Raw genomic sequence first — 18,758 nt, 5'->3', positions numbered from 1 at the left:
GTTAAATAGCTAGTAATAGTCTGAGGAAAATGAACCTTCTTGACTCTCTCTCCTGCCCTTTTAGCAATCAGAAATGCCCAATGGAGGAACAGGTTTCCATAGGAGGAAGTTCTTTCACTATAGTCTAAGTCTTCAAACTTAGCCTTGGCAGGCTAGCTGATGGTTCATCAGATAGGCTACAATGGAGGCCCTTGCGCCTTTATTCAAGTCATTAATAAAAATGCTCAACAGAACAGGGTCAATCAGGAAAGCTTTGTACACCTCACTGGAGATTGCTTTCTAAGGTGAAAAGTGAATGATTGATGGCTGCCTTTGGCTGTGGTCTCTCAGTCAGTCCCAAATCCATCTATCTTTCCCACAACAACAGGGGAGTCTTTAGCAAATGCTTTGCTCAAATCCAGATGAGCGCTCCACAATCTACACAAGTTAAAAGAGAATTGATAAGCCCCTCATTTTACAGATAAGGTGATTTGTCCAAGAACACACAGTAACTGTCAATCCCCTTCGCCAATCTGTAGTCATCCTTCTGCTCTACCGGCTTAGTAAGCCACTTCATAAATAAGATTAGCTAATCATGAGCTATTCTTGAGGATTGCTCTTTGTGAACAATCTTCCTATTTCTAGATGTCCCTTTAATAGCAAGTTTTATAATTTTTCCAAAAACCATATCAAAACACCACTAATCAAACTTCATCCTATTTCAGTTTTTGCAAATCAGGATATTTAGCCTTCTCCAAACTCCTTCCAACCTTCTATTCTTCTCTGTTTATAGGCTGCATTCTCTGGTAGACTGTAAGATCTCAGAGTCAGGGATGGTTTTATCTTTGTCTTTGTATCTCTAATGCCTAGCAAAAAGCCTGGCACATGTCAAATTCCCCATCTGGATTAGCGAGGAGAATGTCCACCCTAGGAGTTCATCCACACCAATGAATGAAATGGTATAGTAAAAATCAAAACCATTATGATGAAAAAAGAAACAACAGTCACCTTTCAACATAATGAAAATTAATATCTGTGTGATCTTGGGCAACCTACTCTCCCACTCCAGGCTTCAGTGTCTTATTGTAAAATGAAGGGGTTGAGTTCTAAGGTCAATATTAGGATGTGGAATACCAAGCTAAGTACTACAGAATCCTCAACAGTCTTGCCTCCACACTTGTTTATCTATTTCCTTTTGGGTTTCATTAATTCAAATTTAATTCTCACAAGATCATAAAAGACCAAGTTCTTGAATGGTCATTTGATTGTTCAGCATCTGGTTTTTGCTTATATTTCCACAGAATTACAATCGACCTCCGGTAATGGCATTAGCAGTCCCAGTGGCAGTGAAGTTTCTCCAGAGGGGTAATAAGGAGCTCTGCAGAAATATGTCAAGTTACCTGTCCCTGGCTGCAATCACCAATCCAGATCTCCTGGCTGAGCACACTGATACGATAGTAAAGAGCATCCTGCAAGGTACAGTGGGAACCCTGAACCTCAGATCATCTTCTTAGGTGGTTTTTCAATAACTGAGTTCTCTGTGCTTGAAAACAATATGGTCAAGTTGGATCGGTGTTTTACAAAGAAAACCTTTTTATGTAGATTAGGGATTGTTTGAAGGGAAGCAGAGTATAGTGGAAATAAGGTCTGACTTGCAGTCTCCATTCCTAACACAAAGCAGTTGTGTTAGAGGCAGCAAGGTGGCAGTAGACATAGCCTTAAACCTGAAACCAGAAAGATCTAAGTTCAAATTCAATATCAGATACTATCTGTATGACCCTAGGTCAAGTCCCTTCTCCTCTCTGGGTCTCAGTTTGTTCATCTGTAAAAGAAGACTTGGGGTGGGGGGGGGGGGCGCTAGGTGGCATAGTAGATAAAGCACTGGCCTTGCAGTCAGGAGTACCTGGGTTCAAATCTGGTCTCAGACACTTAATAATTACCTAGCTGTGTGGCCTTGGGCAAGCCACTTAACCCCATTTGCCTTGCAAAAACCTAAAAAAAAGAAGAAGACTTAGGAAACTGCCAGGACTCCTATCTGTAAATACCTCAAAGTGTTATTTAAAGGTCACTTCTTATTAAAGTTCCCCAGTTCAAAAGGGAAATCAGAAAAGAAAAGTTGTTCATCTTTGTCTTTGTTGGCAAACCAAGCTGCTTGATAAGATTCAATCACTGTGGTTCAGTGGAAAGAAGGTTTGACAGACAAGGGGACTCACAGGATCTCTACCACCTTTGGCAAACCATTGCCCATTTCTAGGGCATGTATTACATGCTATTCATGCTGTAATTATCTCTGTTTTCCTTTGTTATTCAGTTCTTTCTGTTTACATCTGATACTTTATGACACTTTATTTGAGGTATTCTTGCTAAAGAGACTGGAGTGGTTTGTCATTTTTTTTCCCAGCTCATTTTGCATTTACATTTTATTGAAGCCAGCCTGGTTAAATGACTTGCCCAGGGTCACCCAGCTAGTAAGTGTCTGGGGCCAGATTTGAACTCGGGGAGATGATTTTGACTCCAGTCTGGTACTCTGTCCACCATATCATCTAGCTTCCCTGTCATCCTTAGCTATCTATTGATCTCGAAGCTCTATAAGGAACTTATCTTTTCTTACTTTTCTATCTCCCCTAATCTCAAACACTTGTTCTACATATAGTAGAAACTTGATGATTGTGTATAATTTAATTAAATATCATAGAAATACTTAAGGCTATTCAAATGTATGTCAAGAGTTACCTTTGATTTCTCTTAAACTCAAACTCAAACCCTTTAAGGCCAAGAACCACAGCTTCCACTTCTTTTGAATTCCCTACAGTGTCTAGGCCAGTTCGATAGCGCACGCTAGGTGCTCCCATAATAGTCTTGTGGAATGAGTGAAGTAATCTCAGTTCAGTTTAAAAAGCATTTCTTAATTCTAATTGTCATGTGAAAAGATGACACCCACCCACTAATATGTTCACAATGTCAGAAGAAAGGAAGGAAGGCCCTCCTCAGGATCTAATGGGAGAATTAACACAAGAATCCACAGGAAAGACGAGCATGATTGGGATATACAATGTGAATCATTGGAAGGAACATTCTAAATTGACGAGTTCCGAGATCCATTGGAGTCCTAATATTTGTGTACTATTTGCCAAGAATTGTATACATAAAGATAGTGTTAGAACCTCTACCCTCAAGGAGCTTATTTCTAACTGGAAATAAATAGATGTAAAAATAATCAGCCTATTAGAAGGTACTCTTTAGCCATGCAGACTCTGAGGAGTTTTTCTGATTTATTATAGAAAGACTAGAAAATTCATGCCACTATTTCCCACATGAGCTAGGATTTTCTTGGACTAATTTTTTTTTTCCGAGAGAGGCAGCATAGTATATTGGAAAGAGAGCTAGCCTTGGAAATCAGGAAGACTTGGATTAAAGTCCCATCTTTGTCACAAATTAACTATGAAACAACAAGTAAATAATGTCCAAGTTAAGGTCCCTGTTGACTCATGGAACGGAAGCGACTGAGTTTTGCTGATAATGCTTATTGATTGAATAGCTATAACTGGGAAGGGACTCACTCCCTTGGGAGTTCTTTACCAATAAATCATAAATCTGGACTCCCCATAAAAAGTTGTCTAGATTTAATCATTGCTGACTTGATAGTTTTTGGGAATACTAAGCCCTTTAGAAATTGTGTTGATGCTACAAATGGCTTATAAAGGTCCTAAATTGTTCTTCATACTTGAGCAGGTCTTCCCTAGTCAGGTAATGATCCACACATCCATTGTCAAAGGGAAAGATTTCTGAATATGAGCTCTCTAAGTTACGTTATTCTAAAGGCTTGATTGATACAAAGAAATGACTGCCATAGGGCAACAAAGAGTCCAAAACTTCCAAAAGAGAGACTAAAGGGCTTAGAGGAACATTATACAGAGTATCTCAAAATAGAATCCAAAGCCTATCTGGGTTATGTATGGGGAACACTTGGGTAAAATCATATTTGGGGTCTTGAAACAAAAATACACATAAGTGTCTGTATCTCAAGAAAAGCTCTCTGGCGTCCTCTTTCAAGTAGCAAGGGGGGAAAATGCACTCAGATACTTCAAGAATCCAAAGTCCTTTCTGACTTAGCAGCAGCCATGATCAAGTGTGTATTCCCAGGTCTTGATGTAAATTGGGCTCCTTTTTTTTTTTGCTACATTAAGACAAATCTCCAAAACATTGGAGGGCTCTCACCAATTTTGGAATTGGGAAAGATGCCTCTATTAAAATTCTGGGGACAGTCATTGATCCATTGTCTAAGGAAGAACTAACAGCTGAAAGGGGAAAAAAGATTAATAATCAATGATTTGCACTGCATTATCTTGATGATCTTTTATCAGCTATAATCATTATGATACAAAAGAACTGTGTGATGTGTAGTTTGAACACAATCCTAGGTTAAAAAAAAAAACCTGTGTGTAACCAAACTGTGATGCAGTTCCAGGGAAATTCCTGGGTTAGATAACCTTAGAAGTGTACCTAAATCATTATAAAGTGTATATCTTATATATGTGACCATACTATTTATAATATATATTAACCTTTATATTAAAGTGATAAAGGAAGAAAGTCCTAGAAGGACTTTCACGGAAAGTACAAAGTGACCTGAAAAATGCAGTCTTGCAAGAATCAACTTCCAGAATGCTTTGTTCTAGAAACATTTTGTATCATACGTGAATTAAGAGACTTAAAATAACTGAATTGTGTATCTTGGGGTCTTAGATCACATTGGGAAGACTGGAGACCCTTTGTTTCTCTTATTAAAGGTTAGCTTCTTTGCCTAGGGAGTTTTCCAGTTTCTTTTTTTTTTAATTTAAGTCAATGGGATTAAGTAACTTGCTCAAGGTTACACAGCCAGGCAATTATTGTCTGAAGCTAGATTTGAACTTGGGTCCTCCTGACTCCAGGGCTGGTGCTCTATCCACTGTGCTACTCCCAGTTTCTTTTTTTTTTATAAAGTTTAATTCATCTTAGAGAAAAGGCACTGTTAAAGACAGGAGCATAATTTCAGTAAAAGATGCAGCCAAAGATGAAATTAGAGAAGACACAGTGGGCGACTGGAAAAATCAATAATTGGGAAACGGAAGACCTGGATTCAAATCCCAGCTTTACCCCTTACTACTTCATGGCTTTGTCCAAGGTGCTCAGTCTCCCTGGGCTTCACTCATTTCATCTGGAAAACTAGGCTATTGTACTAGATGGTCTCTGGGAATCCCCTCCCACTTTAAATCTATGACCTGATATTATTATTCAAATCGAGTAAAATAGGAAACGGATCAAAACTTCATCCCAACATACAAAAACCAGTTTTGATTTGCCATGCACCATGGAGAATTGGACAGCCTCTGAGGCCTGCTCAGATGTGCACCATCTTCATTCTACCAGTAGATGTTGCTAGAAAGTAGAACAAAAAAGCTGGAAACTTTGGAGAGAATCCACACTAAGAATCCTCCTGAATGCTGCTAATAGGGATGGATCTACATCCTTGGGATTTTCTTCATTTAAGCTAATAAATGTCCATACAACTGACCTATTCATTCACCTTAGATGGGCTGTTAGACATTTTTTATTCAGATAGGCTTTTGCTCTGTATCTTTATTTTTGTCACTGAAAGGGCATTGCTTTAATGCACAAAAATGAATTGAAGAAAGAAAAGGCAAACCACTCCAGTATCTCTACCAAGAAAATTCCGAATGGAGTCACAGAAAGTTGGACACAGCTGAAATAATTCAACAAAGATTAACCAACAGTTGTGATGGGAAGCCTTTGTTTCAAAACTTCATGTGGTCCACGACAGCCTAAGCCATTGAGTGAATGAATGAATGAAGCTATACTCCATTAAGTCCAAGAGATGTTGATACACTGGTAAAAGAGAAAGATGGAAGAATTTGGTCATTAGACCTCAGTCATTTCTTCAAACAGCACAAATGGTTGGAAATAAAATATATTTACCCTATTATTTTTCAAAGCCCACTACTACAATCAAGTTCCTTAGTAAAGTAGCATGATTTAATGAGAAAAAAATAGCGTTATATGCCATGAAATTATCTGGCCTTAAACAATGATGAAGGGGACAGTGTCAGATAAACCTGGGAAGACTTGTAGGAAGTGACACAGAAAGAAGTGAGCAGAACTAGCAGCATACTTTAATGGGGTGACCAGCCATGATTTGAAAGGGCTGATGATGTGACATGCTATCTCACTACTTAGTAGAAAGGAATGGACTCAGGAAGAGACTATGTCATACATTCTGAACATGGCCAATGTGGAAATATTTTTCTTTATGCTGATTATACATATTTCTTTTTTTTTAGGTTATTTCAAGGCAAATGGGGTTAAGTGGCTTGCCCAAGGCCACACAGCTAGGTCATTATTAAGTGTCTGAGACTGGATTTGAACCCAGGTCCTCCTGACTCCAAGGCCAGTGCTTTATCCACTATGCTACCTAGCCACCCCTATGCATATTTCTTTAAAGGATTTTGTTTTGCTCTTTTCATCTTTTGGGGGGGGGGGATAAATTATTATTAACTGAAAATATTTTTATTTCCTCAAATGGTGTCCTTGGAATTTAAAGGCCAGGATTCAAATCTCTGTTCTAACACTTATTAGCTTAGTCAGGCTCTTTGAAGTTCAATTTCTTCATCTACAATAGGAGGTAAATAATACTTCAATGACTCTCTTTATAGATTTTTTTAATCAGTCCTGTGATTTCATGAATGTGGAAAGTTTCCTCTCCTTAATCAGTTCAATTCCTTCTCTCCAACATAGAAACTGAGAGACTGAGCTGGGAGCACTGAGAGGTTAAGGGACTTATCCAGGATCACATAGCCAGTATGTGACAAATTGACCCCAAGACTTCCTGTCTTCAAGGCTAGATCTCTATTTGCTATGCCATGCTCTTTCACACTTTAATAATAAATAAGATATTTAATATCTATGTATAAATATGAACATGTATATAATTGGGACATAAGTATCTTTCTGTTTCCAAGTGCATTTGAATTCTTATTTCTCTCATATGATGTAAAACATAGCAACGCCACACATCAATCACACCATGCTAGCTAGGCTGCATAGAAAATCTTGGTGTTGGGATCGATTCATATCCCAACTCTGACATTTTCTAGCTAGATGATTCTGAACAAGTCTTTTAACTGCTAGTCGCTTCAGGCAGCTCCCTAGATTGAGTGTAATCCGCTCTATTGTTGGTAGGGACAACACACACACACACACACACACACACACACACACAAACACACACACACACACACACACACACACACACACACACAAAAGCAGTTCTTATATTGATTAAGTCATAGATCTTTCAACTAGCACATAGCAAACACTGAGTGTAGAGTTGGGAAGACCTGAGTTCAAATCCAGATTTAGACACTGGCTGTATGTCATGTTTTATTTAAAAATCTGTTTGCCTCAGTTTTTTCAAATGTAAAACAGGGATATTAACAGCACATAGAGGATTGTGAAGACAAAATAAGATGTTTGTAAAACATAGTGCTTTTTAAAATATATATTCCCTTCCCTCCTTTCTATCTCTTCATTTCTTCCCTTGAATCAGTCTCTTTATCTATCTATCCATCTATCTTTCTATACATACTCTATTTGTAACTTGCTTTATTTTTAAATTTGCTCATACAAATGCAGGTGTTTACATGAGAATCTTTATTCAGATCCACTGAAAATCTCCAATTCATTCTGGGACATTTTAGATCTAAGCTCTTTCATTAGAAATGAAATTTATTTTCCCCTCTGTATAGTGACCATAGCCATTAGGCCTGGATTCATGAACCATATTGTTCCTACAGAAGACTGAGCACTTTGTAACTGACAGTGACTTGGACTTGAAAATACAGTCTAGAGGCAAGATTTTCCCATAGTCTTGACCCGCGTGTCCATCAAGCTGATTCTGTATGTCTCAAAAGTGAAATAATCATGTATCCAAGTCATGTAGTGATGGTCTAAGCAATTCTATGGATCCTGTCAACTGCTTAGAAGTACTATGCCTATGTCTTCTTTAAGTGATAAAGATGAAGTATAATCCAGGACCTTGTGGCCACATTCCAGCTGATTTGGCCATTTCCCCGGAATATTCTGGAGAAGGTTCTTCCTAATGACTTCTTGGTCTTCCTTGTTTGCCAATAGCTTCCTAAAATACATAAAGGAGTCAGAGAAAGAAGTAACCCAACTGTAGTTAACATTGAGGGCGATTTGTCTCTCCCATTAGTGGGCTACAAGGTCAATATGAGTCAGCAGTATAGAATAGTAGCCGAGATCATTCACCTGCAATGAGAAACAAATAGTGCTCAGGATGGGAAGACTATGGCTACCTTCATAATTTGCATCTAGAATGTTTGGTTTGGTTTTCTTAAGCTGGAGATCACTCAGAGGAGGGGAAACAGGATGATCATGGTCAAGAATCAGAATTCAGAACACTAAATCAAGAGAAGATTTAAGGGGTTGGAATAAAATGTCTTCAAATATTTGAAAGACTCTGGAACTCAAGGTTTCTTTTTTTTCAGTTTTTTTTGCAAGGCCATGGGGATAAGTGACTTGCCCAAGTCCACACAGCTAGGTAATTATTAAGTGTCTGAGCCCAGATTTGAACTCAGGCACTTCTGACTATAGGGCTGGTGCTCTATCCACCGTGCCACTTAGCAGCCCATTTAGGTTTCTTTTGTTTGATCGCAGAGGGTAGAGATAAAAACACTTGGCAGAAATTGTATTAACAATTTTGGTTTGATGTAAGGAAAAACTCTTAACAATTAGAGTTGTCCATACATAGAATGGCCTTCCTTAGGAGGTTATAGACTCTCTCCCTAGATATCATCAGTCTAAGACTAGATGGTTCCTTCAGTCCAAGACTAGATGGTTCCTAAATAATGATTTAACAGGAAAATCTTGTTCAGAAATTGGTTTAACTGGTTGGTTTCTGAGATATTTGCCTACTGTGAGATTCTTTTAGTCTCTTGGCTAAGTAAAACTATGCATTTTTAATGCTTTTGCCCTGGTGACCATTGTAAGAAGAAACGTGCAATTATGTTCATGTAATACAGCATAGCAAAATTTATAGAATTGTGGGATTTAGAGCTAGGGAGTGCTTTAGTGGGGTATCACACATGGGACCAACAGACTGAAAGCCTGAGAGCAACCGGAACCAGATTTGATTCTATTTAGGAAATTAATAAAATCCATATAGTCAAATATAGTCAAATACAGACAGTGTTAATCTATGGGTTTCTAAGTCAAAATGCATCCCACAGGGATCCTTATATACAGTTTAGTGGTCCCTGTATTCATTGGAAATAGACAATACTGATGTAATCCATTCCCCATATGTTGCTGATGAGGAAAAAGTGACTTGTCCAGGATGGTGCTATGCACAGTTTGATCATAGATTTCTAACTGGAAGATATCTTAGAGATAATCTAGCCTGCCCCTTTCACTTTACAAGTATAGAGAAACAGACTTGTCCAGTATCACACGGTGGGTGAGTGACTGAGCCAGGGCTCAGCCTTTGTTTTCTGGTTCCAAACCTAGGGCTCCTACTCTTGTCTTTTATTTCTTTGCTTAATAGAAAGTTGTATTTTAAGGCACATATATCATATTCCTTGGGATATAGCAAATGGGAATTTTTTAATTGTGTCAAGATCTAAAAATTCTCTACTTTAGTTGAAAGATGAAAGTATGAGTTGGCTTCCATAACTAGTCTCAAATGTCACATTTAGAAATGACCAGTTCATTGAATAAAATAATTTTAAAAAATTTACTGTAGAAATTTACAAAAATAGTTTTAATAAAATTATTACAAAATCAATTTACAATATAACTTATACAACCATCTCCTCAAAATACAACACTGGATTATAACAAGTAAACTACATTTTTTTTGTTAAATCACATCATAGTATAAATAATGCTTCATCATCATATTTTTGCAAGTGTATATTCCAATAATGAGGAATAATAAACAGCACATGTTATTTTTGTGACTCTTTCAATAAAAAAAAAACTCATTTCTGGCCAAAATAAAGCCACACATAGGAAAACAGAGAACATAATCATGTTTTGTTTTGTTTTGTTTTTTCTGTTGAACAAAAGTCCTATTTAATTATGTTTGAGGGTACAGTGTTTAATTTGAGAGCACCAAATAAACACTCTCTCTCTCTCTCTGTCTCTCACTATTCTCCATCTTCATATTTCTTATTTTGCCAAGACAACAGCTAACTTATGAATGAGCTCCAGAATCCTTCAGCCTCAACTCTCCCCTCCATTGGTCTCAGGTTTCCATCACGCACTGAGGTTGAATGTGAGAGTCTTCTTCTTTGGCTTCCAATCGAGATATTTCCAAAGTTAGGAAATATACTGAGCTCCTCCATGTGGCTGAATCTCTGTAACTCCCCACCCAACAACATTGCCCCTGATATGACAAGAGTCATCATCTCTTATTTGTCTGATCTCATCACTGCTGAGAACTCGGTCCCAGAGGTTAAAACCAGTGAGCCTTCCAGAGAAAGCCAATGCTTCATCAAAGCCCCCACCCACACAGCAACCATTCTTTTCTTGACCGATTTGCAGGATCCCACCCTGTGGGATGATGTGACCTGTGGCCATCCCAGAGCCAGCGGCTGCCAATTCTCCATTGACCCACAGGGCTGTGACCCCTTCCTCTGAGCTCCAGGTGCCACACAGATAGGTCCATGTTCCTAAAGGAACCACAGTGTTGGCCACAAGCTTGTTCTGGTCCCCACCTACCACCAACACAGTGGACCAAGAGTTGAGGTAGAGCTGGATTTCATATGGGTTCCTCTTTGTACCATAGGAGAACAAAACGGTTTTATTTAACACATCAGTTGCCCTGACCCAGATGCAGGCACTGAAGGCTCCAAGTTTCATTTCAGTTGCTGGGTGAACGCTGCCAAAAATCTTCTTTGAACGCATTGGAAATAAAAGTGCAGTTTCACAACCTGTAAGAGGAGTAGACAGACTCATGAGTAACTGAAATTCATTCAGAATATATCCTGGAAGTGGAGAGAGGGCAACAAAGAAAGACTTTTTAATGATCACAGAAGAAAAAGTTGGGCAAAGGTTTAGGTTAGGTGATGTCCCACCTCTGCTCAAGCTTCATTATTATCTATAAAACCCCTCTGTCTGACACATAAAGCCATTCATAATTCATCTCTTAGTCAATATTTCTAGCTTTATTTTCTATTTCTGACTTTCACACATTCTGATTTCCAAGCAAATTAATGCATTTGCTGTTCCAAACTCAGCATCCCATCTTCTGTCTCTACAACTTTGTACAGGCTTTTCCTCCTTACCTGGAATTTCTCTTCCACTTTGTTCTTGGGGCCCTCACATTCCTTTGAGGTTCATCTCACATTTGCTTCCTATAAGAAGTCTTTCCTCCCCCATCCCTCAATCATTAGAGATTGCTTTTCCTCAGATGATTGTGTATCTTTTTCTCTCTCCAGTTGAACATGAGTTCCTGAAGTGCAGGGATTGTCACAACTCCCTTAGCCGCCGCTCTGATAGAGGGTCTTACTGTCTTTCACCTGGAGGATCTGCTTTCTAGTTGAGTCCCTTGCCCAGCATGTCTCCACTGTAATCTCTTCTTTACTCAGCTGCCAAAATGTTTTTCTTCACTCCCCAAATTCAATCTTCAGTGGCTCCCTATTACCCCCAGGATCAAATATGAAATGCTCTATTTGGCATTTATTGTCCTCAACCTTCTGGTCCCTTCCCACCTCTCTATTCTTTATGACACCAGAATTTAGCACAGAACCAGAGACAAAGTGAGGTGAGCTGATTTGTCCATGGTCACAAAAGTAAGTAGAAATCAAAGCCAAAATTTGGATTCAAGTTTTTTCCTGTCTCCACACTCAACAGTCTTTGGATTGTACCATATTTAATCAAGGAAATGCAGGAGTAAGCAGAGTATGAAGGAAGTTAAATAAAGGACCTTCTATTAATGCTAGAATCCACCAAATAAGATAATCTAGACCAAGGCACTCCATTAAACCTGTCCCAATTTTCCGAGCTTTCTCTCAATGCGTTTTTGATGAGGCACTGATCCTTCTGTAAAATTCATTTGTTCATGGTATCTTCTCCAAAGAATTGCCCTGAATTCAGTTCATTGAAGATCAAGGAACTCAAAGGTCCCCCAAACAACTCATGAGTACTTTGGACATTTGCTCTACTCCATGCTAACACATGAATCTCAGTGAAGGAGATCTAAATGGCATGGTGGCAACTGGAGTCAGAACGACCTGAATTCTACCATATGTGTGACCCTGGCAAGTCACTTACATTTTTCCAACGTCTTTCCTCATGGTATCTTCTTGATAAGAGTATCCCCTACTTCATGGAGTTGTTGTGAGGATGAAAGGGGATTATCTATGTAAAACGCTTAGCCTATAGAATAACTATTGCTGTTGATATTGGGAGGGATCACAGAAGAAATTCAGTTCATCCAAGCCATACTGGGACAAGAATCTTCCCTGGTCCACATCTGATCACTCATATACCTGCCTTTATTTCCCTGCAAGAGGAGCCCATTTTCTCCTGAGGCAACTCAGTAACTCATTATTAGAGAGGGTGTTTTCCCCACCATATATGAAGCCTATGTCAATGCCACTGGGGAACTTGCACCATTCTACCAAACCATCTTTTAAAATGTCGAGGCATTCCTATTAAATGGTTACTTAATTAATAGATTTTCCTGGTTCTTTTATCCAAAGCCAAAGCAAATGAAAACCAGCTTTTGAGAAGACTAATAAGAGTATGATTAGGAAGTCCGGTAAAAGCTGAGCTGGCAGTGGACCAAGATGTAAGGAATCAAAGCCAGTTGCTAAAAATGTTGCTGTGAGTAGCGAGAAGACTCCTAAAGTAGTATTAAGTATGAAACTGTAATCAAATTTGACTTAGTTTTTCTGACTATATTTATTTGTTTTAAAGCCTAAAAATGTATAATTTTAGGCAATCATTTCCAGGATTATGTGGAATCCCAGGATTTAGAGAAGCAAGGGACCCCAGACATCCTTTGCGCGTTTTACAAAGGAGATAACTAGAGAGATTAAGATCTTTTTCTTCAAAGCTATCCGGCTAATTAGTGACTGTACCTTCCGTGGAAATGGGATCTCCTAGTGCCAACTCTGTGCCATTTTTACATGTATAAAAGTGAAAATCAGGGGGAGAAAATGGGAAGTTCTCCAGATAGTCTATTTTAGATAAATGAATACATTTAAGACAAGGACTTTTAGCCTATAGTATACAGGTCAGAAATGTTATCCTATTATGGCAGGTAAAATAACCATCTGTCTTCATCCCCTCATGCACATAATAACATTCTACATAATGGAAGGAGCATGATATCTTGGGCTTGGCATTGGGAAGACCTAGGTTCAAATGCTGCCTCTTAACACTAGCTTTGTGACCAAACGCAAGTCACCAAATCTCCCTGAGCCTCATTTTCCTTATCTGTAAATGGGGATAATAACACTTCTATGAATAGTTCCTGATTTCAGGGAAACTCAAATGGGATAATGTCCATAAAACACTTTGTAAACTCTAAAGCTCTAGAAAAGTCTCAGTGATGTTTTAATCTTTTTTAAGCTTACTAAGTGTAGTGGTAATTAATAATGGTGATTATAACCATTATTTCCATTTCTTTCCCCTGTGGTACTATTACTTATCTCTCATTTTATGATTCAAGTCAATACTTTGCCATTATAGGTCGACTTGTTAGCAAATAAGACTGAAGAAGTACTGGACTGTCTTCAAGACATAATGGAGATTCGTGTCCCCATGTGACAATTTTATTTCTAAAATAAAATGTCAAATGTTGCCTGCATTTCCCCCCCTTCAGGGGTTCAATTATGGATAGGAAAGGATTTCCTTAAGTAACAGAGGTGAGAGGACCAGAGGAATCTATTGGATTGGGGCAACTTCCATAGAACCCAGCAGATGGGGGGGGGGGGGAGAGTGAAACAGGAAAGGGAGGAAGAAGGAAGGAGGGGAGGAGGAAAGGGGGGGAGGGCTTCTCCTGGTTTCCTGTTAACAGGAAAAAAAGCAGGATCATGGATTTAAAGGTAATCCAACTCCTTTTTTTACAAGTAAGTAAACTGAGGTTGACAGAGACTTTTTCCCAAGGTAAAAAAGGTAGTAAATAGAATCCAATTCCCTAAGGCTAGGGACCATGCCATTTCTTGGTATCTCTTATTATTAGGGCAGGACCTGCTTGAAGCCAGTGGACCTAGAATGTAAACATAAATCCTCTGACTGCATACTTTCTGCTATTTTGGAAGTTCTGTTTGGTCCTTTGGACTATGAGGCACTATTGTAGATTCTGTATGGAAAGCAGCAGGGAAAGAGCTGAAGAAGTTACATTCCCCTTAAAACCCTCTCCCATCTAGAAGCAGAGCTGCCCTGGAGCTACCTACAGCTAATTAACCCACTGGAGCTGATTGCTACCCCTTCCATGTGATCATTAGCTCTCAGAAATTGGCAAAAATCCTGCAGATCAGGACTTCATTTAGAACTTTGTTGTCTAGACTTCAGAAGGTGATGAAGAAAAATGTAAATAATGGGGATTCGGAATAAAAGTGTGCAGTGTGTGTGTGTGTGTGTGTGTGCATTTCCCCCACCCCAGATCTGGTTGTTAAACATTTAACCAGCACACCCCTGATTTTATCTTGTTTACCAGATCATAGGGATGTGGCATATTGTGGCCCACACAGAGAATGCTTCTACCCACCAGGCCAAAATAGTTCCCAGTTGTGGTCTTTAAAAAATTGGATTTGGTCAGGCCAGGAGAAAGGGAGGTGACCCAAGCTTCTGGTTTCAGTTATCCTGACTTGTAAAATAAGGGCCTAGATGACCTCTCAAAGGCTGTGACTACACCCAAGTTTATGGAGCCCATTCCTTAGTCCCTTATTTAGAAAACAAATGTTAAAAAAACTGAAACAAAAAATGTACTTGTTTTTAAGGAGATCTTCTTCAACTCATAGTTAAGTCCCTGGTAGCTGCCCCAAATCCCCTCTTCTAGGGGTATCTTCCCTGACCCTCCCCTGATCTCCCCACCTCATCCAGCTCACTTCACGTTAGCATTAGTGAGGCAGCAGAGGATTCTGCCCGGCCCCTCAGAAGCTCAGTTTACACCTTAAGGCATGAAATCTGATCACGGCTGGTTGATAGTAAAGACCAAGCAGCCAAGGCAAAAAGCCTGAAGTCAGATTTTGTCAGGACCTAACTCTCTCTGGATTAAATTTGCAATAAAGGAAAGCTAGACAGCACAATGACTGGACAGAGCACAGGGTCTGGAGTTCAAATTTAACATAATACACTTGTGCAAGAATGTTCTCTGGAGCAAGTCACCTAACGTTGCTTGCCTCAGTTTCCTCCACTGTAAAATGAGCTGGAGAAGGAAATGTGAGACCACTCCAGTTTCCCAGCCAAGCAAATCTCAAATGGAGTCATGAAGAGTCGGACATGACTGAAAGAATAACCCAACAACAAAGCTAAATTGAGGCACAAGCCAATCTGCACCTGAGGGAAGGGAGACTGAAAAGGCTATTTTTTTTTAAATAAGCCAATGGTGTTTAATCTGATAAACTGGTTCTAGGGTGGGATAGGTGATGCACATTTAAAGGTAAAAGTTAATACCCCTTGAAGTGTGTGTGTGTGTGTGTGTGTGTGTGTGTGTGTGTGTGTGTGTGTGTACAACCTCCTTTGAGAGACTGGATCTGGAGTTGGAAGACCTGGGTTCAAATTGAAAACCTGCTATTTACTGTCTGTATCCTCTTGGGTAAGATATGCGATTTCTCGGGTGCCAGGATCTGTAAATCCCAGACCCCCAGGTAGTAGAATCTCTCTGTGTGGATCCATGATCTTATCACGGAGAATCCTAGCTCATTCACACCACACTTCAATTCATTCTTTCACTTGACCCTCCAAATCCCCTGGGAGTGGAAAGTGGCCATGATGTTCCCATTTTACAGATAAGCATACTCTCTGGCTCTGAGTGCACTCATGAGGAAGCTCAAAGGACTGGCTGGAGTGGGTGCTCCCTGAGGTCCCTCCCAGGGTCTCTCCAAGGCAGGAAAGAGCCTTTTCCCAAGAAAAAAGCCGAGCCTGGGCCCAGACTCTTTGGCTCAGCTTAGGGGACTTGCCCACCCCCCTCCCCCAGGAGGAAACTCAGGGCTTGTGCCATCTGCCATGACTGGGCGGCGGGAGGCTGAGGCTTACCTGCGGGCAGGGAGCGCTGGCCTGCCCACCTGGCCAGGGCGCGCAGCTCCTCGGAAGCGGCGGGCGCCCCGGGCCAGGCGCTCTCCAGCTTGGCCAGCCGATGCGCCAGGGCGCGGCTGGCCCGCAGCAGCTCCTCCAGGGGCCGGTCCGACTCCAGGGCCGAGGCGCACGGGCGCAGAGCCCGCAGCGCGTCGGGGCGCAGAGCCCGCAGCACGTCGGAGCGCAGAGCCCGCAGCTCGGCCGCCAGCCCCTCCTCCAGCGCCTGCAGCAGCCGGCTCTCCCGCATCTCCGAGTTCTCCAGCATGGTGAAGAGCTTGTCCCACACCGTGCGCTCCTGGCCACAGGCGCAGGCGGAGCCTGGAGCAGACAAGGGGCTGGGGTTAGGGGGGGGCCCAGGCGCAGTCGTGCCCAAAAGGATGTCGACACCCCGGGATCGCCCTGGCCGTTTTGGTCTGCCCTGGCCCCTTATTTCTGGAAGAAGGCACTTGCAGGGGGGCAGCCCTGGGATGCCCACAGTGTGAGCAACAGGACCCCCCCCCGCCGTGTGCAAGTCCCCAGATGGGGTTCCGGAGCTCTTGTGCACCTTACCGTCTCGGACAGCTTCCTGGGGATCGCTACGTGGGGGTCTGTCAGCGGGTGGCCGAGGTGGCCCCTGCCCTCAGGGCCATAGGGCCGCAGGTTTTAAACTGCACGGTTCTTTGGGAGCCGCCTAGGCCAATCACGGCGTTTGACAGAAACAGACAGCCGGGACAGTGGGATGACTTGCCCGCAGTCTTACTGCTCAGTGGCAGAGCCTGGCCTGGGACAGTCCACTCGCTTCAGAGCCCACCTCAGCATTGTACGGAAAGAAACACTCAGGAAGGTGAAATGACCTGCGCACGGTCTCACAGAATGGGGCAGAGCCTGAGAGCCCACCTCAGCATTGTACGGAAAGAAACACTCAGGAAGGTGAAATGACCTGCGCACGGTCTCACAGACCGGGGACAGAGCCTCGACCGGACCGGACTTCTTGACTCAGAGCCCACGTCTCCGGGCGCTGTGCTGTTGCCTCGCAGACCCCCCCCCCCCCCCCGGCTCCCCGCCTCCCTTTCTGGTGCACAGATTAAATAACGTTTAAGGCGCTCTGTGCTCCAAAGAGTTCCCTCCTTTCCAAGGAAACTTCTGGAAAGAAGTTCCCCCCTCCCGAGCCCCACCCACCCCTAAGCGGCCGGAGCGGCAGCCCTTACTGGGGTCCGTGGGCTGCAGGCCGGTGTCTATGTCGTTGTCCAGGCTCACGTACAGCAGGTTGTAGTCGTCGCTGTCCGCCGCGGTCAGCGCTGCACAGAAGGCGCAGAAGAGGATCAGGCGCAGACGGCGCATCTCTCCGGCAGAGACTCGGCCCCCAAGCCCGGTGGGAGGGCGCCGGCCGGCAGCGGCAGGGACGATGCGGCCAGGCGGCCGGGAGCCCTCTTAATAAAGGGTTGGGGCTGCCCAAAGGGCATGGATGAGGCGGGCGGGGGGCTGCGAGAGGAGCGCCTCTGGTTAGTGGGGGAAGGGGAGGGGGGCTAGCGGAGGCGGGGAAGTGAGGCAACACCAACCCCCCAACGTTTGCTCCGCGGTCAGGTTCGTGGAAGGAGGGGCAGGCAGAGGGGCTGCGGAGAGCCGGGCTGGCCCCTGGAGACTGAGACGTTGCCATGTGAATCTGCGGCCCTGCTGGGGGGCGGGGGCTGCCTCGGAGCTGGGAGGGGGCAGGAGAGATGCTGGGGGGCGGGGGCTGCCTCGGAGCTGGGAGGGGGCAGGAGAGATGCTGGGGGGGGGGGGGCATTTGTTCACAGTTCTTTTAGTCCCGCGATTTTGACTTGCCTCGGTCTCCCGAGTCATTGGTGAATTCTAATAGAGAAGAAAGAGGAAATCTGGGGCTCGAAATGCCCCTAAGTGCACTCTCCTTGGGGGGGCCTGTTTGGAAAGTTCTGAACAAGACCTTGAGGGCTTCCGAAACCCAGGAAGGGGAAATGGGGCGGGTGCAGAGGAGGGAGACCTGGAAGAGAGCAATGTAGAAATCTTGGAGATGTTTGTTTTCTTCTCCCAGGAGGAAATCTTGGGGAATACATAGCTCCAAGGAGAGGGACTGACTCGACTGGGCTTGCAAGACCAGGATTCTATTTCAAGAGTGACTTTAGAGTGTGACTATTTCTGATTTCTGTGCTGACGTGTGTTTATGAGTTTGTAACTCAGGCTTTCATTGTTTCTTTTCTTTTTTTGGGGGGGGGGGGTCTTTCTTCAATTCAAATGAAAAATTTCTAACATTAAGTAAATGTCTTAGAGAATGACATAGCAGCTTTATGTCTTAAAATTAGCATTTTGCAGGTCTGACTCAGAGTGCTCCTTTCCTGCAGTTTTTAATATTCTTGATTTTTGTCTCTGAAAGACATTCAGAATTAGATTGGATTAGATTCAAATTAGACTCAAACGACCGGTGAGTTCTCACTGGATCGGTGACCAGTCAGCAGAAT

General features: G+C 42.4%; 2 protein-coding genes across 7 annotated transcripts in view; one reads left to right on the top strand and one right to left on the bottom strand.

Moving 5' to 3' along the window:
- Window positions 1-18,758, top strand: part of VEPH1 (ventricular zone expressed PH domain containing 1) — a 199,281-nt gene that overhangs the window by 35,793 nt on the left and 144,730 nt on the right. For all 6 annotated transcript variants that reach the window (XM_074190815.1, XM_074190816.1, XM_074190817.1 and 3 more), the window contains exon 4: window positions 1,281-1,455. In XM_074190815.1, coding sequence (XP_074046916.1) covers window positions 1,281-1,455 — 175 coding nt within the window. The remainder of the gene's footprint in view (window positions 1-1,280; window positions 1,456-18,758) is intronic.
- On the bottom strand, window positions 9,865-17,638 carry PTX3 (pentraxin 3). The gene is made up of 3 exons (XM_074190814.1): window positions 17,493-17,638; window positions 16,267-16,623; window positions 9,865-10,988 (listed from the first exon to the last, which is right to left on the bottom strand). Exons 1-3 carry the CDS (start codon window positions 17,623-17,625, stop codon window positions 10,375-10,377), a joined length of 1,104 nt encoding a protein of 367 aa, XP_074046915.1. The 5' UTR covers window positions 17,626-17,638; the 3' UTR covers window positions 9,865-10,374.

Source organism: Macrotis lagotis, chromosome 6, assembly GCF_037893015.1.
Source record: "Macrotis lagotis isolate mMagLag1 chromosome 6, bilby.v1.9.chrom.fasta, whole genome shotgun sequence".
Classification (NCBI taxonomy): domain Eukaryota; kingdom Metazoa; phylum Chordata; class Mammalia; order Peramelemorphia; family Peramelidae; genus Macrotis; species Macrotis lagotis.
Note: the sequence above shows the minus strand (reverse complement) of the source record. Positions and strands in the feature narration are given on the sequence as shown.